Below are 26,638 nucleotides of genomic sequence, written 5' to 3'. Positions count from 1 at the left end.
TTGTCCGAGAGAATTCCATTAAAAGCGTAAATATCAAAATAACATTTCAATTACAATCAGTATTTGTACAAATAATGTCATTCTGAGAACAAATGCCTAAATAGGCAGAACATGATTAAAAGACATAAGGGAGTAGTAACACATTCCTGAAGAACTTGTCTGGGCTATAATTCAAGATGCCTGTCTGCTCATTCAAGCTATTATCTGTCTTGGTCTGGAAGAAGCCTAGTTTTGATTAAAATGACTTGGGAGAATGTTTCTGCAGAAATCCTTGAGATGATATGTCAACTTGTCAGCTTGCAGGCTGATCTGGAGAGCTCAGCATGCCCCACGAGGTGTTCATTTCTCTGCTGCTAAGCTAGAAGGAAGCTGGCAGCTATTTTTCTTATTTGTCAATTAACATATTTTTCTATAAAAAGCTGGAAGTTGGGTGTGTTGTCTTCATAAACAGCAAGGAGCATGTGGTGTTTGTTTGTTGTTGTTTTCCTGTTTCCCCTGTTTTGAGTAACAGATTCTTAAGTTACCTCTCGAAGCACCAGAACAGCAATACTGGAAATGAATGTGCCTCATTCATCAGAAATTATTGTGGGCCTTGTTTACTCTGGAGTCATATAGATCATCTTTTCAGACTAATGCTTGATAATACGTATCTAAATTCTTATTCTTTAAGTGATGAGTTTTGAAATTAGAAAATAACATAATATGTCCATACACCATGGCAAAACTGTAAATCTAAGCAGTGTCTCTATGGTATTTCTGGAGTTCTTCCTTTAGATTTCTGAAGGACATCAGTGTAAGTGGTGTCTGGTTCTGCTCAGTACAGTGTGCAAGTATTTGTTTCTGTAATGACTTTAGTATGTTGTACAACTACTGTTGTGGACATTTGAAAGATTTTTCTCCCTTGTTACAGACACTGATGATTCGAGACTGGTGGATGTGTATGATTATCAGTGTGATGTTTGAATTTCTGGAGTACAGTCTGGAACACCAGCTTCCAAACTTCAGTGAATGTTGGTGGGATCACGTATGTACTGCACAAACCATTATATTTGTGTCTAAACTGAGGTATATATTTTAAAGGGAGGGGGCAGGAAATGGTGAAAAGTAAATTACGTGATGTGCACGACCAAAAAGGTATGTATGGCCATAGCAGCTCAGGAGGTTTGGCACTTCTCCATATTGAGCTTGTTATATGTTTGTCACAGTTTGTATAATTTTCCAGGTTTTCAGACTTCTCTGTGGAATGGTAACTTTATTTCATGTGGTTAAATATTTGTTTTGGTTCATTCCACACCAGAGAAAGACTAAGGCTTTAGCTGAACATTTTGAAATATTTGATGATACAAACCATCAAGTCTGAAATTAAGAGAGAGGCAGAACTTTGTGCGTAGAGTTTCATGTGGTGATTTTTCTTGTCTATTAAGAAAACAGGCTCAGTGCAATTTATGTCCGGCTCTTCCTTCAGCGTAGACTTATCTTTATTGTTTTCTGAAAACAGTCAATATTGCTGAGTTTAGAAGTCCTGCTATGGTGCATAAAAAGCTGCTCGGAAAGATAAAGGTTTGGCCTTACTGAAAAGCTTTATGGTTTTTATACTTTGTAGTGTATAACCTCTCTTGTCCTAAAACACTGCTTGTGTGTATTTTTTAAAGCCAGAGGGGCTAATTACTATTACCTAGTTTCTCTATGGAAAAAGTAAGCTCTGTAGCTTAAAGTGTCATACTTTATTTTCTTTTTCTTTTCTATGTTTGTCATATTCCTGTGAAATGGAAATTGGCTACAGGAGCAATCAAAATTATCAACATTCAGGGCGCACAGCTCTGGTTCTTATGGTATTTCAGCTTGTACAGTCCAGGTTCTTTCCCAAGCTTGTGATGATTTGCTATGTGGTTCTGTTTATGAAAATAAATGCAGTTTGCATAAAGATATCAAGCAAAGACGTTTCACCTTCAAAAAACGTCTAATGAAATGAACACTGTGCTCTCCTTCTTCAAATGAAGAGGGCAGCCAGTTTTTTCTCAGCTCAAGAGCTCTGTCTCCAGAATGAGAGAGTAAGGCAGAGCATGAGGAGAAATCACGAGTTTAATTTCGCATCCTGGAGATGAGTAATTTCTTTAGGAGGCAGTCTGAGGTTTAGACAGCACGTTAGGAACATGTTCAGACTTATTTTACTGTGTTTCAAGTTATCACTTAACAGAGTGGAGATGAATAGTAAATAGGAAGAGGTATATTCTGTAGCAGAAGGAATACAGCAAAAGAGGAGTTAAAGCACAAGTATTTTACAGATGTTTGCTGTAACAGACTTGGGTAGTTCAGATTCTCTCTCCTGATGGTTCATACACCACTCTTCTGGGAACGTTCAGTCCTTGTGGCTGTGTCTGCACATAAATGTATTTATAGTATTTTCCTTTTTTACAAGCTTTACGGTTTCTTTACCAGCATCACTGTTCTTTCTCCTTTCAGTGGATAATGGATGTTATCTTATGTAATGGATTAGGAATTTACTGTGGGATGAAGACACTCTCTTGGCTTTCTTTGAAAACATACAAATGGCAAGGACTTTGGAACATTCCTACATACAAGTAAGTTGGCCTAGAAAGTTAACTCTGCAAGCAGTAGCACTGCACAAAGTTTGGGACTCTGCTTAAGACCTTGCTTGCTGATGGATTATCCTGTTAATGTGATCTAAAGAATCCACATGTGTTTAAATGACTCAGTTATTGAATAACTTGACACAACATGGAAGCTTGTATATGATAATTTTATTTAACCTGCACACAAAATTGTTAAAAAACAAACAAACAAAACATACCTGTCTGTCATGAGCATTGCCTGATGTCTAGGAACTGAGGGTGTCTCGTGGAAATTAGGTTGTATAATGAAATTGTAACTGGAGATTCAGGAAACCCAAGTCCAGTATCAGGCTCTTTCATTCACAGCAAGGATCTGTTTGCAAATAATGCATTTCCCAGTAATCAAAACTTCATAGTAATTGGGATGCTGAAACCTTTAATTGAATAAATCCCTTGTAGTGTTCTACCGGTAGGGAACTATTCTTGTCTGTAGCATTTCCTTGCTTAGCAAAGCAGAACTGAGGAACTGCTTACTACAATGGGTGTAATCTACTAAAAGTTAACATGATAGTCTGATAACGGGCTTCTCTTTAAGAGAAGGCTAACTTGAAATGTTAAATCTCATTAAGTAGTACTTTTAACGCAGTAAATGGAGGCATTTTACATACATGGATTGATGTCTGAAATGGGAATGTAGATGTCTCTTATCTGCCATTTCTTATAATCGTAACAATGTGTTCTGTTTTCCTTTCAGAGGCAAAATGAAGAGAATTGTCTTCCAGTTCACCCCGTATAGCTGGGTCAAATTTGAGTGGAAGCCAGCATCCAGCTTACGCAGATGGCTAGCAGTTTGTGGCATTATCTTTGTAGTAAGGAAACATCTTTTCTCTATCATCTGATTTGATGTTCTGTAATACTTGACTATGCAGAAGGTAACTTAGGCTGAAACACTGGTGTGGTGATGTTTCTGTAGTTGAGGCCAAGAAGAGATTGCTCCTGAATCCTGCAGAAAAGATTTCCATGTCTCTGGTACAGTCTACAGATTGATCACATAAATACTTTTTTCTTGCTGAACATCACTGATTGGCAATGTGGATGACTTAAACTGTGATCTACACACAATTCAGTGAGTAACTGCTGCTACCAAAAACATTGGCCTTGGATGGAAGGGGCTTGTTTCTCTCTCTGCCTCAAGCGGATACGTAACACATTCCAGCTGGAGAGGACTGTGGTTAAAGCCTCAGGCTGCCGTACGTTAGCTCTGGGCAGTATGGCTCCTGACGCCTGCAGTTTTGCCTTGGATAATATTTTTATACAGACTTAAATAATTATGCTATCCTATTTTTTTGATGTTTCACTGAACATGTAGTACTAGACAGTGTTAATGATATCCAGCTTGACCAGTGCAGGTAAACTCACCCCATTTAGACAAAATAAAATGTTTGTTTCTCCAGCAGTTGCAATACATTGGAAGTCTGCCTCCTTGATTTAGCCATCTGGGTGGCTACATTGTGGGAATGCATTATCTTGAATTCATAGCTTCCATTTCACAGTCATAGGTGTAGCACATGGTGTTGACATGGAGGAAAAATTTGGCATTTTTAAATGCTGCTTCCCCACTCCTGCCTCTTCTCAGTTAGGAGACTTTGGCCTTTGTGGTATCCACGGGATGTAATTCGGTTCAGTTTTGAGCAACTCAGGCTTATTTCAATCCAGTAACTGTCAAATTTAACTTAAAAACAATAACAAAAACCCCTTTGTGGTACTTTTAGTGATCCCAAAGACAATGGGTGTTAACTAGCTTCTGCTATGGTACAGGATATAACTGGTCTGTGTATTCTGTAATAGTTGCTAGCACAGCATACTTAATCATCTTGAAATATGTGGAATATGAAATTGAGTGGTGGCTTATTTTGAAGTTCCCTATCCCAGCTTGCTGAGTGGGACACAGTCAGCTCATAAGTTACCACCTCTGTCTTGCTTTACATTAACGTCATGTTGCAGATTGAGTGTGCTGCGGGAGCAATATGCTATCTGTAACGAAGCAAGCAACATAAAGCAGTGCCAGCAGGGATGCATCAGGCGGTTTGCAAACCCAGTTGAAAAGAACTTGAAATCACCTGCTTTCTGCTACATAAAACATTTGCCCAGTTCTCACAGCATAACGGACTTGCTGAGGTTCCCATGGTTGATGGGAGAATTAACGTAAATGTCCCTGTATAAATAAAATCTGTGTTTACTTTAATGGTTACTGTGTGCATACTACATTTTTTTTTCACTCTGAAGAAATCATTTTTCAGTGCAGGAGTAGATTCTGCAGCTGAGAGGTTCTATTGAGTTTATACTAGTTTTTTGGTATAATAATGCTTCTTGTAGCAAAACATAGCTGCAGCTGATTTCCAGTTTATAAACAGCTTCACGTATTGGCATATACTTCTGTATTGAGCAACACCTAATGCCTTTTAATATGATTTCTTCTGAAATGAGAAACTAGTGCCTACTTGCTCACTTAATCGCTTTGTGAGGGCAGCTCGCTTGAGAACATTTGCTATAAATGTGTAACCAGTGCTCCTAAGTTGGCTTTGGCAGTGGTGTTTGCACAACTGTTTAAAAAAAAGGGAGAGAGCAAAAAAGGCAAGTAAAAACACCAACCGGGACTCATTGCTACTGCCTCTTGTCATTTTGGGTTCCCTCGGTGAGATTTTTAAATACTTGGAAAGAGAAGCTTTTTGCTTTTAGGATTTGTTAGTAGTAGTTCTGAAGGTACTTCAAACTCCCAATAAACATGTTTGACACTAGATGTGATGCTTGGCCAGGTTTCTTTTGTGTCCTGTGCTATGCACAAACATGTAAGTGTTTTTTATAACCTCTTCCAACACACTCAGCAACTGGGGGGGATGTCAAAAACAAACAAACAAACAAACCTGCCACCTATTCTTGGTCATTATTGCAGCTGATGATGGTGGGTTTAGTGATACCACAGGGCATTGTGGAGTCAGTGAATAATTGGGTGGGTGTGGGGGGGGTCATGCATGGGTGCAGGGAGATTCGAGGCTTCATTCAGTGAAGTCTTCTGAATGTAATTAAAATGTCCTTTTTCTCAGTTTTTATTGGCAGAGCTGAACACATTTTACTTGAAGTTTGTCCTTTGGATGCCACCAGAACACTACTTGGTCCTGTTACGACTTGTCTTTTTTGTTAATGTGGGAGGTGTGGCTATGAGGGAGATCTACGACTTCATGGATGACCCGTAAGCCAGTCCTCTTGTGTATATTACCATGTCAAGCTTCACTTGCTTTATTCTGTATTTGCTCCAGTTTGCTCCAGCTTGTTAGCATCCATCTCAGCTTGCTGGGGACAAAATGATCTAACCCCAGAGCATCTGCTTTGTTTTCTTTTGGTTTGGAGGTAAAATTCTGACTGCATCTGGATGGAGGACAGCTGTTAAGGGCATTCCATGTGTGCTGTTTTTAATCTCAGATTTTAATAAGTGATCACTCTTTTGAGCATGCAATGTGTAATTAGCTGGAGTGCCACTGGCTTGTGGGCAGGGGAGTACTTAACTCCATTTTCAGATCGATAGCCAGGAACTCTAGTCCTTAGTAGTACCTTCTAAGGACAACAGGGCCCAAACTAAAACACCTGTTTCTTAAAGGTGCTTCTTTTCTTGACCTGTCTCCAACTGGTTCCTGGTCCCCTGAAGCTCTCACGGCACCCTCTTGCACATCAGCAGACTCTACAGTAAAGTATACTGAAGGCAAAGTGCACCTATACACAACAGTGCATGTACTTTCAGACTGTTCCTACTTAAGCATCATATTTGTCCTTGCTGCTTTTGTTTCTGCAGACCATGTGAGATCAGAGAATGCTTTGTTCTCAAAATCGCGTTTTCTTTTAAGTTTTAGTAGTAATGTCACAAATTGCCTGAGCCCACATCTTAAGTCTAAGACAACGCCTGGCTTCAAGGGGTGCTCATTGTCTGTCACTGACCAACGCAAAAAGTGTCTGTGTTCAGAATTTAGGGTTCCACCATTCTCTGAAGATCAGTTTCCATTGCAAGGCTTTGACTCCTAGAGCTGGGAAGAAGGGCCAGCCCACATTGCTTAGGCGGATTGCAGGACATTCAGCAGTGGCAGGCTGCCCCTGCCTTTGGTGTCGGACCTACTGGTTTGGGACGTGCCTCCAACTCAAAGGTAAGAAGAGGTCTCTACCTCTCACTGGTGAGCTCTTCTCCTTAGCACCACTCCTCCATCTTCTGGTCCTTTTGTTTGGGTTAGAAAAAAACAACTCCTTTGCCCTCTGTTCAACCACATGGCATGACATTGAAGTTTAGGAGAATCATCAGTCACCAGTGCCTCACTGCTAATTCTTTCCATTCTTTCAATGAGCTGGAGAAATTCACCAAGCAAGCAGAGACTCTCATCCTGAACTGCATGTCTTCATCACTGCCACCACCACCTACTGGTCTGTTTCTCTTGGTGGGTAAGGTGATTAACTCCCTTTCTTCTGAGGTTCATGGCTCTGCTTGATGCACCACAGACCTGACCTCACCAGATTGTTCATGAAAAATGGTGGAACCTAGCATCTGGTCTTACCTGATAGCTGCTCTGTAAAGATTCTTGCAACTGGACTTTGATTCCTTCATGCATTTCATTTCATCCAAACAGAAATAATTTGCCCCCATTTTACCAGCATATCTGGGTGTATTTTCAATTGCACATCATTTTGAGCCAAGGAACTTAGTGGACTTCCTTGATGGGTTCTTCCTGTTGTGTTGTAGGGAGAATCTGCTGAGGAAGAGCAGGTTGTATGGGAGGCTCCCAGCTAACACCACATGAGAAACCTTCCTGACCTTTTCCTTTTGGAAACTCATTCAACAACTTTATGGACAAAGGTTGGAGTATTCCACTGACCTTCCTTGTCAGAAGCATGGCACAATGCCTTGTCTGTTATTGACGGGATTGTCTGAGATAAACCAATTAGGTCTCTTCAGCTGACATTTCTCCTTTCTGGACTAAATGTTGGAAAGTTCTAATACAAAAACTCTTTTTTCTCATTCACAATTCTTAGTATGTGCAGAGAGTCGTAGGACTACTTGCAGGAACTTGATGTGAGCATGGTGACAAAAAAAAAAAAGTATCTAGAAGGGAATAGTCCAAGGGAGAGGTGGTTCTTGAAGTTGTTCTCCAACTCTTAGATATTCTGTGCTCCTATTCCAGTTGATATGCTCTGCCTCTGGAGTTCTTGAGGACTGGCTAATGAAATGTTCCTGACCAGAAAAGTCACAATGTAAGAGGACCTATAGCAGCTGACCTTGCCGTACCTTCCTGGTTTCTAGTCTTCATGTCTCTTCCAAGGGGTCTGCATTGAGACCATGAATTTTAAACTCATTCGTCAAATTAAAAAAAAAAAAATAGGATTTTCTTTAAAACCTTTCATGAGAGAAGAACCAACTCTCTTCTTTGGCAGCCTTAGGGTCTGCACAGCTCTCTGTTGGGGTTGCCTTGATTTTCTGTCAGTGTGCTCTCATAAGCTAGTGAAAGAAAACAATGGCAAATCAGGACGCAGATCAGCAAAGCAGAAAGCTGACCCAGTCATCTGAACAGCTTGAGTTCACAGTGAGAGATGTTTCTTTTTTCTCTGTCCATGTGTTATGGCTAGTTTCTGCCTGGTTAATCTCAGGTAAATCACCTGGAGCAGTTTCTGAAGTCCTTTCACCTTGAGTTGGTCTAGGCAGGATATTTTTTAAAGTGGAATGCACTCATCCCATCTGCATCAGCAATAATCCACACTCTGTTTACTGTGTCATATTTTTTCCAGTGTATTTGGTCAATGTTGTGTAGTTTGAACTTATGCATTGGTGTCAAATATGGCTCTTGGGCCTCTTGTTAAAGAAAATGTGTGTTTTGTGTGCTTGACTTGCTGTGACTCCCCTGGATTCAGGAAAGCATCACAGGAGAGTGAAGAGAAGCTCTGTTTGCTTCCCATGCTTAGATCTTTTTCCAGATACTGAGACTCCAAGGGGATTCCATGGAGCAGATGTGTCTGAGCAGCAGCAAAATGCCTGCTAAAGGAAGGCTGGTCTCAATGCAGCTGCTGGCAACAGATGAAAAGAAGGGAAGCGAAGTTGGGAGCAAATGTGCAGTCGCAGCTCCCTCTCCCCAGCATGACTGGAGATGCCTGGGGGTCTGTTCAGACCTGAGCAAGCTGGGCATTATACCAGCTGGAGGTGGCAGGCTTGTTTCTCTGCCTTGCAGAGAGAAGCATTAGCTGAGCAGCCCCTCTCCAAGGGCAATCCTAGTCAGGGATTTGTTAGGTGGTTTCTCTTTTGTCCATTTTGTGGCAAAACTGGGAAGGAAATACAGCCCCGAGGTCTTATGTGGCCACTGAATATTGCAGCATTTACTAAGCCAGCGCCTAAGCCATAGTTAGAGGCCCAACTCGAATTTCCTGTTGCTGCAATGCCTTAGAAGCACTGCAGAGGTCATCTTAACATGTCCATTTTTCTCTCCCCAGCCCACTGAAGGCTGTTAAAACACTTTGCTCCCCATCTCCTTTGTCCTGCCCTGGTAATTCTGCCACTTTACATTGAGGTCGTCCTGGATGCATTTCACTCTGCATCTTACGCTGCGGTAGGAGCGGAGTACCACAGTAAGCTGGACAAAAGAGAAACGGCCTGGTAGGAAAATGTACATCAGGACACGTTATGATAAGTGAGAGGGCAGTGCCCCTCTGCAGCCGAGATTCAGAAGGTGGGTGATAGAAGAACAAAGCTTTAGTCTACCAAGTTGGGGAGTCACCTACTTGGCTATGCTGTTGGGCAGCAAATCCACGTGTACCCGTGGTGCTGTGGTGGGCAGGATGCCAGTGCAACACAAGGCAGAGAAAAGGTCTTGTGCTGCCCAAACAGAGCCACATCAGCTATACGAATCATCTAGTCTGATAGGTTAGTGAAAGGGAAAAATGTCAGGTCTAGAAACGACGTTAGCAGACAGGGTCAAGAAATGCAGGATTTAGCTGGTTTAGATCAAGCAACTTACCCAGGTTTCTAGCAACAGTCTGACTGTGAGGGTACTGACATTTCTTGAAGGGCAGTCAATAGGTATTTTATTTTTATGTATTTCCCATGCAGGAGTAGGTGGCCCAAATGATAGCGTATCTCCCATCTCTTGTTCTGCCAGTAGAGCCTCTAAATAGATGTCTTGGTTGTACTGCAGTTTAATTCATACCAGTAGTGATTGATAAGTACACTCCTTCGCTAGGCTTGTGCAGAACAGTGCAGTTTCTAATTTGCTTGTCTGCTCTTGCTTAAAAGCAAACCCTGGGGACTAAATATTAAGCATGTTTTTGCTTCAAGGTTGTGTTGTTCTATAAGCAGAACACCTTCCTTGTGTCTCCCAGTGACTTACCCTGTTGTTATTAAGCTTTCTTCTTTTAAAATCCCTTTAGAGGTCATTAGTGACAGCTCACTGAACACCTACTTGGGAAGAGTAAATTTCAGAATTCAATTAATTATCTAGGGGTCAAATACAGGTATGGCAGTGTGACTTGGCATTTGCAGGAGTAATCTAGGAGTAGTGCTCCTACTTCATACCTTACCCTGAACCTCAGCTAATTTCAAGCTGGTTGGATATATATTTTTTTTTAACTTGGATTTACCAATACTTTGAAAGTAGGGCTACTTCCTTGTATCATGTAATGTTGGAGTTTAACTTCTGAAGTGTTTTCGGGGCCTCTGAGAGGAAATTAATACCAAGGTGGAAGTTGTCAGCCTGCATGTATGTGTGTAATCCAGACCAGACTTAAAGACTTGTGCAAAGCTAAATGAAATTATTACCCTAGCTGCCTTTTTATGAATTAATATTTCTCCAAATCTTAGTTTGATAGTAATGGCTTTGCTTTATCTCTGCATTTGTTTTGCAGGAAGTTCCATAAGAAGCTGGGTCAGCAGGCCTGGCTGGTTGCTGCTATTACTGCCACAGAGTTCCTGATTGTCGTGAAGTACGATCCCTACACGCTCACCCTGTCACTTCCTTTCTACATTACCCAGTGCTGGATCTTGGGGATTATACTTGTGCTCACCTGGACAGCCTGGCGTTTCTTCATTCGGTGAGAAGTGGTTGTGCTACCTCCAGGTCTGGCCTGGATCTTAGGGGTGGACTGTTCTAGGCTTCTGTTCAACAGCGTGTTGAATGTCAAACGTATGCTGTCAGTAGTCTTCAGTGCTTCCTAAAGAGGGACTACAGCTCTTTTGGATGGGTAGAGCTACAGTGTTTCTCTGTTAAGAATTATTAAATAAGCAGGGAGTTTTCCAGGCGTGATCCTGGCAGTTTTCTTTATGGATCAAGCCTCTAGTAGCTGTGGTCTCTGTGGGACTGCTTGTGTTATTTTTGCTGTAGAAGCAGGTGAACGGTTAAGTGCCTGACTTAATGTGGCTTTCCTGGCTGAATGTAGAAGGCAACCAAGATTAGTGTTTGGGTTTTTGTGTGCTGTGATTTAGACAAGATTAAGATGTTTACAGCTTCACTGCAAGAATATTACTGCACTGCAATTGTCCAAGCTGTCCTAGTGTTAGCAACAAGTGAGCCAACTTAAACCCCTTGGGTTTGGGTGCTGCTCTGTGCAGGTTTTAAAAAAATAGCAGCAGTACAAGGCTGAAAGAATTACAGTGTGATCTCTGGAGCAGGCCCTGTGCAACAGGTTGTTGTTGAACTTGCTGTTGTTATGCTTCTGAAAGATCTGAAAATTGCCAGACTACTAGCAAGAAACACAAATCTCAAATGAATCAATGCCATCAGCAATTTCAGAAATTTCCAGCCAAAATACTCAGATGGTTTAAGTTATCCCAAGGGCGCTTGCATCCAGAACAGAACTGTTTTATTGTTTTTATTGTATATTGAAACTGTTTATTCACATCAGTGGTATACACATCTGTTTGTTTTTCTTTTTAGTGACATCACCTTGAGGTATAAGGAAATAAGAAGACAGAAGCAAGAACACAAATACGAAAAGGACAAGTGCTTGAGCAATGGTGATGGACATTCTTCAATACTGGATGAGCAAAATGGGAACAAACTAAGAGAAAGGAAACTTTGAGCAACGGACAAAGGGCTAAAAAGAACTCGTTGTGCTCAAGTTGGCCTGGTGGACAGTTTCAACCTTATCCTACCTAACTTGTTTCGTTGTTAGTTTTCCAACGTGTGAAAATCCTCTTGGGGGAAAAGATGTCGCTTCGACATGCGCACCCTTTCTCCTCCTGTACACCTAGTCAGAGAAAGTCTGTGTAGAGGGAAGTCAGAACCAACACCATTGGAAAGAGATGGGATCTTCGTCCAAGTGTTGTTTGTCTTCCTTGCAAACAAGGTTTGGAGACAAGGGGTTTGAAAACAAAGCCCAAAGGGAATCTAGCTGATCTATTTCCAGTAAACTGTGAGATTTTGATTTTGACATTTGGGCATTAGGAGCGCTTGTTTTGGAGTGTGCAGATACTGGCACAGGAGATGAATTTTGTTTCTTCTGCTTGAAAATACCTTGAGGTGTGGAGTCAGATTGTGTAACGTGTTCAGCCACCAATTAACGGAAGCGCAGCGAGATAAAACAGATAAACTTGTGAACAAGTTGCGTAACTTGCACAGAATGTGATACAGTACACTACTGTTACAGCCCCTGTAATGCAGGGGTTATTGCCTTTCTCTAAACTGACTTTCAACATCCTGGAATAGCTCACAATAATTTTATGTTATGTCACAGCTCTGGGGAGACAGAAGGACACTTCTCCTTTTTTTTTTTTTTTTAATCTTGGTCATCTCTTAAATGTAAGGAAGGGTTAAATAAGAAAGGTCAGCCCACCTTTCATTTGCTTCATGGAGTGAAATCTATTACAAACAAAAAAAATGGGAGTTAATCCATCAATCTTCAGTTATTTGCCTTATTCTCACTTTGCTGAGAGGATTTAATTCTTGGTGTCTGCTGTTCAAGGCGTGTCCTGTTCTGCCACCTTCAGAGCTGCCCCTTTCTCCTCCCGAGGTAGCTCCAGGCTGAGCAGTCTCCTGAGTCCAACTGGAAAAGGTGTTCTCTGCAATCACGCACAAAATAGCCGTTACCATGCTGCCATCCCTGCCAAAAAGAACAAGCGGGAGGAACGCGCATCGTTCCTCACTGAGCAGTGCATAGTGGAGGTTTGCAGGCCAAACTAAACAGCTTTTTTTTTTTTCTTTTTTTTTTCTCATGACTCAGCATCTAGGAAAATAAATTAGAAACCTGGGCTGCATTTTTTCAGGTCGTTATTCCAAAATGTAAGTGCTACAACTAAGCATCAATTTGGTAAACCCTGCTCTAAGCCTTTGCGTTGGCCCCTGAGGCACTGATGTAACCGTTTCACTTTTTAGATACAATGATCTAATCTGGCTCTTAAAGGATATTTTTCAGGGAAGTGTTTATCCAGAAGAAAATTACATAAACAACACCAGTAGCATTTAAAGAGCACAGCCCCAAACTTTTGAAGTGGCAGGAGACTTGTAGAGCTGCTGGCTAGCAAACATCCTCGTTTCTGAGCAGTTTTGGTCCTGTACATGAACAACAACCAAAATCTGCATTTCTCTAGGTTTACAGAGTGACCCAAATATTTTCCACCCCTAAAGAATGGACAGTTAGCAGTAGGGCGCTCTTCAAGTAATGGAGCATTAATTAATTATCGGGTTGCATCAGAAGAGCTCAACAAATGAAGCAAAGTTCGTGGGCCCTGGGGCCTGCCCCAGTCGCTTAGTAGAGAGGAGGATGACCAATGTACTCAAGGAAGATGGATGCTACCTCTCACGTACAACATGGATAGTCACTCAATGGCTGCTCTTAAATCCTAGTCTTTTGCTGCTCCGAGGTAGTGAAGAATAAATGGCTGTGCAACTAGATGCTGGCAAGTTTGTAAATGGGCAGACGGTGCTGAGTTGAGCAAGTATTTATTTCTATGCCTTTCCACCCTGACTCGTTCTAATTTCCAGCTTTCTACCAGTCCTACGAACTGTTACCTGATTGTTTGGTAGCTCGTACCAGTGCGTTGTGCTTGTGTAGTCCCAGCTGAGCGAGGCTCAGGTCAGTGTATCTCCGTTCCGTCTGTGCTGGTTATCACTGTGCTGCCCCGCTGATTTCTGCCCTACGACCACCTCGAGGCTGTCTCAGGAGCTGGGTGGTAGCAGGCACACCTGGGGGGGGATCTGTCACTGCACCTCCCTCCTCCCTGCCCCACCGAAGGGCCGCACGTGTACATCTGAAACAACTGGTGAAGCGTACCCCTTCCCAGTAACAGTTCTGGAGCTTTGACCTGATGCGTAAGACACTGACTTGTGTTTGTCTACATCCATCTACTTGGCTCTTAGGGTTAGTCTGGATAACTGAACCGGTGTAATAAAGTGATGTTTGCTGGTGTGTTCTTTGGTACAACGTGCCTGTGCTCCTCGTTTGTCTTGTTCAGAAACTTCTTGTAGGTCATTGACACGGGTGATTTTTGCACGGTAAAGCGGACGTGAGCTGTGCACACAACGCGTTGAGTAACGTTGCAGTCTCGGTTCATCCTTCCCAGATTTCATGTCCAGCATTGCAGGTGGGCTCTAATCATTGAAATCTTGCCTGGTTTTAGAAATCCTTTTGTGATCATCTCTCTGAGGAGCAGGCAAAAGCAACCTCATACGGAGATGATGAAAGGACAGCTGAGAAGCTTTACTTAAATGATATTTGCAGTGGCATAAGATGAGACCACCCCCGTGGAGATGAGAGGTGACTCTCCCACGTCCACACGCATCCTTATCTTACTGCACACTTTCTTAGCTCACCTTCCTTCTCAGGAAACTGGAACGAGGTAGATTCCTCATGTGGGTACGCCTTAAAATTTGTAGTGAAGTTTACCAAGGGTAAGTTGTTGGGTTTAAAAAGGGAAAATGCAGGGGAATCGGTCAGGTGAGTGAAAACATACTCAGCTAATGAAAACACCCATCGCAGTTCCTGAATGGTACTGCCAGGTAGCAGAGTGGTGTCGCACCGAAACGTGGAAACCCTGGGTGATGCCAGGCCTGCGGTTCTGCGCCAAGAGTCAAGGGGAAGCTGCTGCAGAGCATCCAGAGTTAGTCAACAAGTGGCTTGTCCCAAACAGCACCTAAACAGCCGTTTAGTTCCTGCAAGGAGGCAAGCCTGGGGAGGGCACAAAACGTCTCCTGGTGCTTTTCTCCAGTGCTCCATCCTCCAAGGTAAATCTGTGTGCTGGGGGGAGCCTTCAGCAGGCAGAGATTTTGGGTGCTGGGCTTCCAGAACACTTCTTGCCTTCTGTTTGTCCGTCCCTGGCTGTTTGTCCTTTAGGCTCAAGTATGTTCATTGTGTGCATGGTGGTGGGTTTTTATTTTGTGTGTGTGTGTGTTTATGTAGGTATTTATTTCTTAAAAGGCTAAGTGGTCTGTTTTTATTATTATTAGACTTAAAAGTCTGCAGAGCACTGCTCTGGGTGGTATTTCCTATGGGAATTCAGATGGGCAGGGGTAAGTGACTAAGGTAAATCAGCAGAGGCTGAAGAAGCACATAAAAAGCCTTCTGCTGGTATAGCACCTAAAAAGTGAGGCCCTCCAGAGGTGAAGGTGTAAGAACAGCAGCACGGGGGGTGGGTGATGGTTTAACCACCTGGAAAATGCCCGACGCACGGCTGGCTGCTGCTGCTGGGGGGCTTTTCCAGGAGGGTTTTGGCCAGAAATAAATAGCTCTTTACTTCCTAGCGAGCTGGATGAACTCAGAGCTGCTGGAGGTACCTCTGCTGTGTCCCCGTGGCGTTAAAAGCACGTTTTTGTAGGGCCGCTTGGGTGCCTTACGTTGCTCTCAGATAGCCGGGAGATACTGGCCGAACCGAGTTTGGCTAAACCCAGCTTTCTGGAGGTCAGCCGGGGCCGAGCCCAAGGAGGCCCCACAAGAGGGTGCTGGTGTCCGGGGCTGCCGGCCCCTGAGAACGCTTCTCCTCTCCTCGGTTTGGGATCTGAGGGAGGAAGAAGCCCTGGCCAGCTCAATCTCCAGCTGCCTTTTGTACGTCTGGAGGAAGGGCTGCTTTCGGGGCAACCCGTGCTCCTGGAGAGGGCTCTCAGCTGGGGGACGAGGCTCAGCTCCCATCCAAAATGGGGCTGCAGTTGAAATTGGTGGGTTTTATTTCTTTTTTAACTATGAGAAAATTTAAAACCATCTCTCCCTGAAGATGAATTCTCCGACAGGAAGGATTTGGTGGGTTTCCCTGGGAAGCAAAGCTCCTGGAGCATCACGCCGCTGTGCACCAGGTGAGCTGGCCTTTTCCTTGGGGTGAATGCTTTTCTTTCCTCCACAAATTGTGATTATTATTTTTTTTTCCCTAATTCAAGCAAACTGAATCTTTCTGTTTGGAATTACTTCTCGCTCCTATGGAGCGGTGGCCCGGCATTTGGGGTAGGAACGAGGCTGAACACAGGGCTCTGAGGCCGGGAGAGGAGAAGGCAGGCTCTCCATCCCCACCCCATAGGAGCACCTGGGGGAGGTTTGGCTGCTGACTGGTTCCTTTGCCACAGCAGACGGTGCCTGCCAGGGGGTTCTGAGCTTTTGGTCTCCGATCAAAGGGCTTTTTGGGGACAAATCCCACGGAACTGTAGCTTTTGGGATGAGCCTTTGGCTTGTGCTGCATTGAGGGAGAGGAGAACCCATGGGTTTTGTGGCTGAAGGGGCAAAGCCGGGACCTTGCCCAGTCCCCCCCTGGTCTGGGGGAGGAAGGGGGGCGGGGAGTGTGGTGGTTTCTGTCCTGCAGTGCTGGGAAGGGACCTGAAGCCCCGGATCCCGCATTAAGGACAGGCAGGGAGCCAAACCTTTGGCTCTGGGGTAACGATTTCAAGCCGTAGCCCGTAAAAAGCCTTATGGAGGAGAGCATCACCCCTGCGGGAGGGAAGAGGAGGGGATACGGGTCCTGAAGCAGCTGAAGGAAGAGCTGAAGGATGCTACAAGAGGGGAGCAAAGAGTTGGGGATGGAGCTGGGGGTCCCTGGGGGCAGGAGGGGGGGATTTGGGTTTTCACTGCATCTGTCTCATCCCATCCCTTATCTGAAGCAGGACTCCAGGGCTGAAGGATGCTGGTGGCTGGGGGAAACCCAAACCCGGGAAAGGGGCTCTGGGGGGGGGGGGAGCAGGAGCCGATCCCAAACCCGCCCGGCGGGGCCGGGGGCTGCAGGGGGCGGGCGGCGGCCGGGGCCGCACCTGGGGGGCGGGAGGGGGCGGCCCCTCCCGCAGTCCCCGCTCCAGCCGCCCGCTGCCAGCACCCCCCCGGCCGCAAAATGAGCTTTTTCTCCCTTTTCTCCCCAAAGGAGCGGTGAGTCCGAGACGCGGGGCTGCTGGTGGTGGTGGTGGTGATGGGGGGAGAGGGGGAGGCAGGGGGGGAAAACCCCCGTCGGGTCCGCGCCACCCCCCCAGGCAGGGGATGCGACGGCTGCAGAGCATCTTCTCGCCCCCTTGCTGTGTTTTGGGGTCGCGGTTTTATTTTTATTATTATTATTTTTATTTTTACTTATTTATTTAATTTGGGGGGGTTCGCCGGTGCAGCTCTCTGAGCTTATTGCAATGCGCGTCGCCTCCTGCACACGGGTCCTGAAGCAGAAAAATACCCGGGGGGGGGGGCAAGGGAAGAGCCGAAAGGTGCTACGAGGGGGGAGCAGAGGGCGCTGGGTGGACCCGGGGGTCCCTGGGTGGCAGGAGAGGGGGATTTGGGGTACCCCGGCTGGGTGCGGATGCAGGACCCCGGGGATGAGCCATGCCCTGGCTGTGGTGCCACGAGTGGGATGAACCAGGAGGGAAACGCTTTTCCAGAGCAACCCTACAGAAACGTGGTGTGACCGGGGCCCCTGCTCCCCCCCAGTCTGCTCGGCTGGGGATTTGGGCTGCTTTAGGGCAAAACCTTTAGGGCAAAAATCCTCCTGGCTCTGGGTGACGCGGGGCAGAGGCTGCCCAGCTCGTTGCACTCGTGAGCAGGCACTGCGCCCCGCAGCCGGTGCGAGGAGCCCAGCCTGGCATCGCGCTGGAAATTCCTGGTGTGGAAGGAGCTCAGCCCAGCACCCCTTGGAGGAGCTGGGGGCTGCTTCGACCCCGCAGCCGTCCCCTGGGCTCAGCATTGGCTTCCCCGGCTCGCTGGGCTGGGCACTGCTGCATTCCCAGGCACGGCCGGGGATGCAAACGCTGCTGCTGCCCGGCTAAGGATGGAGGTGAGGAGGGTCCCGAGGGTTTCTTTCTTCCCTGCTTTTAACCAGCACAGATTAAAAATATTTTTTTTAAAAAAGCCAGTCGGGGTAGATCCAGGACTGTGCCTGCCGTGGCTCCGTAGCCCCGTGGAGCACCGGTGCCACCGAGCGCTGCATTGTGGCTGTGGGAGGCGTGGGGTGGTGCAGGGTCCTCTTTGGGTGAAAAACCCGGGAGATTGGGGCACTGCTTGGTGCCTGGAGTGGGGGTCTGCTGGGGAGGTGGCAGTTGCCCTCACGTCCTGCAGCAGTAACCATTGGAGGGGGAGCACAGTGGGATCGTGTTCAGGGCTCAGCATGGTGATGGGGCAGAGCCCAAAACCCTTGGATCTGGTCTTGGATTTATTTTTCTTAACAAACTCACCATCAGCAAACCCCATCCTACTTCTCTACCTTCTGGATCGAGGCTTTCACCCTCTGGCAGGAGGCTGGGGATGGACTGGGGGGGATGGAGAAGCCCTGTCCGAGCCCAGGACGTGGGGGCTGTGCTGGAGGGTGGAGAGGATGGAGCTCAACCGCACTGGGCAACCAGGGGCAGCGAGCAAGGTTGTGCACGGAGATCACTGCTGCCATTTATAACTTGGGTTAGGACTTCTGGGGGCTGCAGCTTGCTCTGGGGGGCATCCTGGGTTTACCCGCGGTGCTTGAGGCATGCTGGGACCACGCAGACCCCTTGTGCAGGTGCCTTCTAGCCTTGGGTGGTTGCAGCAGCGAGGGTAAGCGGGGTGTCAGCCCTCTTAATTTTGAGGGAATTGCCCCCCCTCTCTCAGCAGACACGTGGCTTCACTGGCAGGTCTCCCCCTTTGGGCCGTTTTATGCCCCTGAGCAGGAGCTGCCCCACGTCCCATCGCAGCAGCTCTCCAGGAGAGCAGAGCTGCCCTGACCCCATTGCGAAACCTGGATCCCGACGTCCCACCGAGCAAAACAACAACAACAACAAAAAGCAGGTGGGGAAAGCCTGGCTTAACACAAAAAGCTGTAAATCTCCTCCCGAGCTCTGGCTGCACCCTCGTTTGCGTGCCCAGGAAAGGCTGATGTCGTCTCGCTGCTGGGGGAAATACCAGCTCGTTTAATTCCTCGGCTGAACGCTGCAGTCGGCTCTCATGGGGATGCCTCGGAAATCTGCTGGAGCTGCTGCTTGTCCTCACAGCTCCTCGGAAAACGCTGTCACGGGGGGAGCGGCTTTGAAGGAAACGGAGCGTTTTGACGAGGGCTGTTTGCACTTTGGCAGAGAAGCTCGTTCCTCTAAACTTCTTTTGTTTTCACAGTTTCAGAAAGCCAGGAAATGAAACCTCTTAGGCGAGGTGGTTTTCCAGCAGATAAAAGGGGCTGTTTTGGGCAAGCCCCCGTGGTTTCGCAGTGCTGGACGTCCCTCGTGGCGCTCAGGGGGTGACACCAGGTGCCCGTTCTCAGCTGAGCGTTGACGCACGGCGCCACCGAGGCACGAGGCTGGGGGCGAGGTGGGGATCCCGGAGCCCTGCTGCTGTTTCAGGACGTTTTGTGACTGTTCCCTTCAGAAAACCCTTCTGCTGGACCCCGTTGCCCTTAGTGGAGGTCTGCCAGCCACGTCAGGCTACCAGGGCTCGCATTTTACGCTATGAAACGCTGCAATTTCCAATTCTCCTGTTAAACTCCAAACCCGGGTGGGCTGGGGGATTGGCTGCCCCATGGCTGCCCAAATTCATCGATAGCCCGGCTGAGCTGGAAGGTGGTACCCACATCTCCAGCCACCAGGCAAATCCAGCTCTCCCTGCCTGGCCAGGAGCGTGGTTCGGGTCTAGTTTGGAAAACTGCTCGTGTTTAAGCTGGGTCTCACGTAGAATTCACCTGGGAAAACCCCTCCGGGTGAGGGAGGTAACAGAGAAAAATCATTGAGCAGCTATTTAGCATCCCTCATTAGAAAGAAAATAGTAATAATAATAAAAAAAGACAATTATTTTTTTTCCTCTTACCCTAACACCCTAACTGCTTTTCCCTGTGCACTGCAGGCTGTCCCGCTAGCGGGGAGTGCTTGCCATGGACAGCGACCACGCGGGCAGGTACCGCCTGAGCGGTGAGTGGTTTGATGAGCCCCGGGAAGGGATTCTGGGGACGGGCTGAGCCCTCGGTGCTGGCACACACGGCCCCGCAGGAGGGCTGCTGGTCCCTGCTGCTTTCAGCAGGAGCCCCTCTCTGTCGCATGTGAGCACGGAGTTAAATCTTCTGACTTTTTTTTTTTTGTTTGTTTGTTTGTTTTTAATGAAAAAGGAAAATTGCGAAACTTTCCAGTATTAGGCACTCTGCCCTAAAAAATGGACAGGTACTGGTAGGAAGCGGGTTTAGAACACAGCTGGGTTTTGTACCTGGAGTCATTCAGAAGCAGGAGGCAGAAAGGGTTGGGTTTTGCCCCAGTTTTGCCCCCGTGCTATAACAGGATGTTGTGAATTTGTCGAGGCTGGATGCCACCCAGCACCGTCACCCCCCAGGGATGCAGGGGGATGCACCACAGTCCTCCACAAACTTAAACCCTGTTTGGATGGGGATGGAGGAAGCCGGACCTGGCACGTGCCCCGAGCTTTTATCCCACAAAGTCCCTCTGGGCTGCCCGTGGTCCTTTCAAGGGACCAGAATTCGCTGCTTGGGGTACAAAGAGTTGTTGTCTCCTGACACAGCCCTCCTGCAAGTGCAGGTCGGGGGCATAAAGCCGTGATGGGATGCAGGCACCAGCCTGGCTTCACCTCCTCCTCCCTCCGAAGCCGCTGCCGAAGGCAGGAGCACAGCGGCGTGACACAGGAGGCAGCGCTGGGGGGCCCCCGGCAGCGCTCAGTAATCACAAATCTCTTCCCCCCCCGACTCCCCTCCTTTTCTTGTTAGGCTGAGCCACCGGCGTTGCTCGAATCGCTCGGGCGATGGAGGCTGCTGCAATGCAGCACCGACGGCTCGCTGTGCCGTCGCAGCCGACCCAGTCCGCAGCTTCCAGCCGGGCTTCTTCCTCTGCATCTCCCATCACTTACCCTTAGGGTTCTTTTCGCCTGTTTCCATTTTTTCCCCATTCCCATTTTTTTTTCCTTTTTTCTTTTTGGCACCCCAAGCAGTTCCCTTCCGCATGAAGGCGATGCGGGGTTGCCATGAGCGGGTTGGGGCTGCTGCAGCCACTCACCGACGTCGCTTGTGGGGAGCGGGGCAGAAACGCGCGTGTGCCTCACCTCCCAGGGGCTGCTCGGCCAAAATTCTGCCGCTTTAGGCTTGCAGACCGCTGCCCACCACCCTTTTTCAACCCGCGGGCAGCCTTGATTAATTCCCAGCCTCTGCAGCTGATCCCAAGCGAAGGGGATGAGGAGCTCCTGGCGGGGACGTGGCCGAAGTCCCCTCCGCGGGGTGGCTCACGGGGCCTCTGTCCCCTTGCAGTGGCCACCAGCCCGCCGCGCTGGGAGGTCGGCATCTACGCCGCGGGCGCGCTGGCGCTGCTGGGGATCGCGGCCGTCAACCTGTGGAAGCTCTGGCGCTCCGGCAGCTACCCGGCGCCATCCCCCTTCCCCAACTACGACTACCGCTACCTGGAGCAGAAATACGGGGCGGCCTGCTCGGATGCCAAGCGCAAGGTAAAAACAATCAAAAAATAAACGAGGGGTGGAGAGCTGGGCTCAGCGCTGCTCCTGGTGCAAGCTCGGACCAAGTGGCGGTGACTGCTTCTCCTTCGCAGCGCGGGGCCGCCGCGGGCTCGCAGCGGGGGCTGGAGAAGACGTCGCCCGTCCGCCAAGGCAGCCTGCGGGCGGCTGACACCTTCGAGAGCATCAACGAGCTGGGGAGCCTGGAGATGATGAGCAAAGACCTGGGGCTGGCCCCCTACGGCCCCTTGAAGAAATCCATCTCGGCCGACTCGCTCAGCTCCATCTCCTCCATCGGGAACAACTTCGGGCAGGACGTCACCGTGGGGCAGGTGGAGGTGTCCATGGAGTACGACGGGAAGGCGGCCACCTTGCACGTGACGCTGCTGCAGGGCAAGGACCTGCTGGAGAAGGAGGACACGCGCTTCGAGTCCTGCTTCATGCGCATCAGCCTGCTGCCGGCCGAGCAGATCGTCGGCATCTCCCGGGTGAGCGGCTCCTTCCCCGAAAACCCCGCGCGGGCACGGTGCCGCTCGCAATGCGGGCGTGTAGGGTGGTGATGGGCCCTGGAGCGGAAAGGGGTCCGGGCTCACCTGTGCTGAGCTGCTGCTGAGATGGGGGCTGGTTGCGGGGTTTTTGGGTGGCAGGGGTCCCGGGTGGGGTACTGGAGGGGGGTGAGTCCTGGAGTCCTTCTCTGCATGTGATGGGGTGGCCAGAAATTTTGCACCATCAGATAAAAAGGCAATGGGACCACCCTGGCATTCCTCCCTCCTCCTTGCAGGCATCATCAGAGCTGGGTTGGGGAAAGAACAAAAAAAAAAAAATTTTTTTTTTTTTTTTTTTTTTAACACCCCAAAATGTGCTCAGGGAAAGCAGGAGCCCCCAGTTGCCTTTTGGCAACTTGGCTTTTTGTGGAAGGATTTTGGAAAGCCTCTGGGTCCGCCAGCTTGATGTTATCAGCCTGTTCCAGAAAGGAGCAGAAAGCCTCCCACCAAAGAAACCCACTTCCCTGGGCGTGGAGGTGCACACAAAGATAGCGAAATATTTTCCCAGCACTCTTTCAAGACCATTTTTCCATCCCAAGGTCAGGTTCTGTATTTACGCTCTGGAGATATTTATTATTTAGCATAATTATTCATAATTTACCAGCCCTATTTACCCTCTTTTGCAATCCTGAGACAAGTCGTAAAGATTTTTTTTCCCTTTAATGCTCCGCGGTACCTTTTTTTGTTGTTTTGTTTTTGTTTTATTTTTAAATGATGGCTAAAATTTCTTAGAGTAGCTTTCATCCAGACGTCCCCAAAATACAACGTAGGCTGGGGACCGAGAGCGATCAGTGCTATAAAGCAGATTTTCTGCAGATCTGCCTTTCCCACAGGGGCACTTTAATCCCCTGGGGGCTGCGGAGGTTGGGCAGAGCTGGCAGGGGAGCGCGGGGAAGTCGCCTTAGGAGGTCTCGGGGGGGGGTGAGGTGGGCAGAGGGGACAGTGGTGGCGGCGCGGGGGGCTCCTCTCCATCCGGCCCCTTGGCTCTCCCCGCGGCAGATCCAGCGGAGCGCCTACGCCGTGGCCTTCGACGAGCGCTTCTCCATCCCGCTGGACCCGGCGGCGCTGGAGGAGAACAGCCTGCGCTTCTCCGTCTTCGGCATCGACGAGGACGAGAGGAACGTCAGCACCGGCGTGGCCGAGCTCAAGCTCTCCGACCTGGACCTGGCCCTGCGCCCCTTCAACGCCTGGCTCTACCTGCAGGACATGAACAAGGTGAGCGGGGTGGCGGCGAGGCTCTGCGTGCCCGGGTTTGTGGTGGTTTTGGTTGTTTTTGTCCCTCTCCTGGAGGGCTGGTGTGTCCTGCAGGCGGTGGACACGGTGGGGGAGATCCTGCTGTCTCTGAGCTACCTGCCCACGGCCGAGCGCCTGACGGTGGTGGTGGTCAAAGCCAAAAACCTCGTGTGGAGCAACGGCAAGGTGACCGCAGGTGAGCAGGGGGCCGGCGCGGATCCGCGTCTCCTCCGAGCCGGGGGTGGGTGCTCATCCCCGTGTGTCCCCGTGCTCACCGGGGATGTCCCTCAGGGTGGCAGAGCCACCCGGGGAGGTCACTGGCTCGACATTCAGGCTGTTCTCTCCTGAGCAGATCCCTTCGTCAAAGTCTACCTGCTGCAGGACGGGAGGAAGATCAGCAAGAAGAAGACGGCGGTGAAGAGGGACGACAACAACCCCGTGTTCAACGAGGCCATGATCTTCTCGGTGCCGGCCATTGTGCTCCAGGTCTGTCCCAGCCTGGGGGTCCTGCTCCACAGGGCCCCAAATCCCCGTGCTGGGGGGGAGAGGGAATCGTAGGGGGTGTGGGGCGCGTGTATGGCTCAGCAGGGTGTGCGTGGCTGGGGGGTGGTGCAGGAGACGTGCAGGTGTCAGGTGTGGTTGTGTGTGTAGGGATGGGCACTTACGATTTGGGGGTGTAGGGGGACGTGTGTGCATGGGGTATGGCTGTAGGAGGGCACGTGTAGGCACGGGGTATGGCTGCTGGGGGGATGTGTTGCGTGGGGTGTGTGGTACGGGGAATTCGTACAGTGGGGTTTGCTCCCAGGTGGGTGCATGCAGGGGTGGTGGGGGGAAGTAAGGTGAGGAGTACACGTGGGAGGGGGGTATAGGGGGTATGTAAAGGGTAAGGCTGTGTGTGGGGATGGGCACACGTGGTTTTTCAGTATGTAGGGGGGGAGGACGTAGGGATATGTGTACGAGCAGGGGGGGGTGTAGGGGAATACCCGGGGCTTGGGTGGATGTACATTTATGGGGTGGGAAGTACAGGAGATGTATATGGGATGGTACTGGGGGGGCACATTTTTATGTGCACGTGTGGGGATACGTACATATGGGGGGTGCCGCCCCACCCCGACGTCCCCACCACCCCCCCAGGACCTGTCCCTGCGTGTGACGGTGGCAGAGAGCGGCGAGGACGGCCGCGCCGATAACACGGGCCATGTCCTCATCGGCCCGGCGGCCAGCGGCATGGGCATCACCCACTGGAACCAGATGCTGGCCACGCTGAGGAAGCCCGTGTCCATGTGGCACCCGCTGCGGAGGAACTAAGGCTGCTGGCCGGGGGAGCCCCGCGCACCCCGGGACCCTGCACCCCGATGCCGGCTCTGCCCCGTGGACGGTGGCCGAGCGCCGTGTCCAGAGGTCTGGGGCTGGCCCAAAAGGCAGAGCTGCCGGCACGCCTCGGCCCGAGCATCCCGCTGCCGAAAGCCTCGACGGGGAGGAGGATGGAGAAACTCCTGTCCGTGTCTCTCCCCATCCGCATGCGCTGGGAGCTGCCAAGGGACCTGCCGAGGAAGGACCAAAACCAGCAAAATCCTCCCCAAACTGCTGTCCGGCTGCCTGCCAGGCTCCCAAGCATCCTGCATGCCCCCCGCCGGGCTCCTCAGACCAGTGGTGACCCCAAACGTGGCCTCTGGGGACCGCCGGGGGGAAGGCGACGGGCTGCTTCGGAAGGCGCTTTTGGGGCAAGAGAGGGGAAAATGCCGAGGGGGGCGGTAAATGCCGGCACCGTGTGGTTTCTCTCGGCACGTGGGGACTTTCTGTTGGGTTTCGGAGGGATTTCGGTGCACTGCACCAGGGCTGAACCACTTCCAATTGCAAGGAAGAAGGGAGAAATAACAGCAGAAGAAAACCAAACAGTTGTAATATATCTTCTCTTTCCTTCCATCGCCTTTCCAGCAGCATAAATCAAGGCAGATGCTGCTGCCTGCTGAGGGGTGTCAGGACTGGACGAGTGGTCTTTAAACCCCTTGGGTTTGAGGTCAAGTCCAGCCTGAGTCATCCCCTAAAGGTTAAATGTGATCAGAGGCACCTGTCCCCACCCCAGCCCTTTTCCCAGCTGAAACAATCCCTGGGCTGCCCACCACAGCAGGGCCAAGTTTAACAGGCACCAGAGACCCCCCCAGTTCCTAATTTTTAAGCCTATCTCCTGTTCCAGGGGGAAAGGAGGGGAAAAAAAACCTCTTTAGATGCTGTCTGCTGGTGGGCTCCTGTCCCAAGCAAGGTGCCCTGCATAAAGTTAGCTTTTTTGGGGAGCCGATTCCCCCCGTTTTCTGGAGGCTGACAGATGGAGGGAGCTGGCAGGCAGAGGATGCTCAGGGGACGCATCCCGTGCTCGCAGCAGAGCCTTGGCTGGTCTCTGCCTGCAGGACGCCTGCAGAAAGCCGGGCAGGGAAACCTGGGGGGGGCGTGGGGGCTGTTTGCCAGGGAGCTGGCTCCACGGGGTGGGCTAGGTGAGGGATTGGGCTGCTTGAATGAGTTGAGCTGGAAAAAAAAATATATAAAAGTGTGAATGAGCCATTTAGCCCTGATTAAAGATAATACCACGGTGGTACCCTGAGCTGGCAGTGATTTTCTTCTCTGCTCCTCTGTCTTCCCCGTCTGACCGTTGTTTTGGCACGAGGCTGCGATTTCTCTCCCCCACACAACCCCTCGCATGTGCTGCGCTGGCTCCTTCCCCCGTGTGCACCCAGCGCTGCTCGCAGAGGCACAGATTTTATTTCTCCCACGCTCTCCCTCCTCCCCACCTCTCCCTCCAGGAGCCCCATGTCCCATCTGCTGCCACCACGCAGCTGCCGCGTGAGCCGGCGCCGTCCCTCCGCGAGCTGACACATGGCTGGCCCTGGGCACCCGGGGCACGAGCCAAGCGATGCTCAGCATCACTTTGTTTTTGCACAGCCGGTACTGACAGGCACTGAGATTTGAGGGGAAAAACGTGCTTATTAGCTACTTCACCAATGTTTGGGAAGAAAGAAATAAATATTGCTGAGCTTTTTTTTTTTTTTTTTCTTGGTCAGGATGAGATGAGTGCCTTCCGCTGGTGTTCAGGGAGGCTGAAATCGCTGGTGGACAAGAGCTGCAAAGCTCTGAAGTGCCAAGGCACGTATGGTTTGGTGGTTTCACTGCTCCTCTTCCAGGCCCTCCTCTGTGCAGGCTTCTCAGCAGCTTTCCCTTCCTCCTAGAATGACACTCGTGTGCTGCCCTGGGGACAGCAAGTGGCTTTCTGAGCCACTTCTCGGGGGTGGTTCAAGAAGTGTGGGTCATCAGGACCTACTCCAGCCATCCGGGAGAGGGGGCAACGGCGCTGGGGGCTGTGGAGGAGATGCTACGGAGCTGAGGCTCAGCAGGCAGCAAGCAGGGTGGGGGATGGATTATTTTGGGGGGTACAGGGCC

General features: G+C 49.6%; 2 protein-coding genes and 1 long non-coding RNA gene across 8 annotated transcripts in view; all 3 read left to right on the top strand.

Moving 5' to 3' along the window:
- PTDSS2 (phosphatidylserine synthase 2) overlaps positions 1 to 14,009 on the top strand; it is a 39,978-nt gene extending 25,969 nt beyond the window's left edge. For both annotated transcript variants that reach the window (XM_035328899.1, XM_035328901.1), the window contains exons 7-12: positions 911 to 1,024; positions 2,464 to 2,582; positions 3,328 to 3,442; positions 5,678 to 5,823; positions 10,497 to 10,682; positions 11,525 to 14,009. In XM_035328899.1, the coding sequence (XP_035184790.1) occupies positions 911 to 1,024; positions 2,464 to 2,582; positions 3,328 to 3,442; positions 5,678 to 5,823; positions 10,497 to 10,682; positions 11,525 to 11,669 (825 nt within the window). In that variant the 3' untranslated portion in view covers positions 11,670 to 14,009. The remainder of the gene's footprint in view (positions 1 to 910; positions 1,025 to 2,463; positions 2,583 to 3,327; positions 3,443 to 5,677; positions 5,824 to 10,496; positions 10,683 to 11,524) is intronic.
- Positions 6,774 to 7,987, top strand: LOC118168477. The gene is made up of 2 exons (XR_004751581.1): positions 6,774 to 7,051; positions 7,354 to 7,987. It is a non-coding gene; the product is annotated as an uncharacterized LOC118168477 (long non-coding RNA).
- Positions 14,010 to 15,548: 1,539 nt separating the features above from the next.
- SYT12 (synaptotagmin 12) lies at positions 15,549 to 25,805 on the top strand. Of its 5 annotated transcripts, none has more exons than XM_035327334.1 (8): positions 15,549 to 15,871; positions 19,830 to 19,894; positions 21,229 to 21,422; positions 21,524 to 21,916; positions 22,973 to 23,188; positions 23,282 to 23,402; positions 23,559 to 23,692; positions 24,341 to 25,805. In XM_035327334.1, the coding sequence occupies exons 2-8, from the start codon at positions 19,858 to 19,860 to the stop codon at positions 24,512 to 24,514; spliced, it is 1,269 nt and encodes a 422-aa protein (XP_035183225.1). In that variant the 5' UTR covers positions 15,549 to 15,871; positions 19,830 to 19,857; the 3' UTR covers positions 24,515 to 25,805. The 5 variants fall into 5 exon arrangements, with proteins under 5 accessions (XP_035183225.1, XP_035183226.1, XP_035183223.1 ...); XM_035327335.1 differs by lacking the exon at positions 15,549 to 15,871 and adding an exon at positions 16,376 to 16,564; XM_035327332.1 differs by lacking the exon at positions 15,549 to 15,871 and adding an exon at positions 16,641 to 16,922.
- The last annotated feature ends 833 nt before the right edge of the window (positions 25,806 to 26,638 follow it).

The sequence above is a fragment of the Oxyura jamaicensis genome, chromosome 5 (genome assembly GCF_011077185.1).
Source record: "Oxyura jamaicensis isolate SHBP4307 breed ruddy duck chromosome 5, BPBGC_Ojam_1.0, whole genome shotgun sequence".
Lineage (NCBI taxonomy): Eukaryota > Metazoa > Chordata > Aves > Anseriformes > Anatidae > Oxyura > Oxyura jamaicensis.
This window is presented reverse-complemented; position numbering and strand designations above follow the sequence as displayed.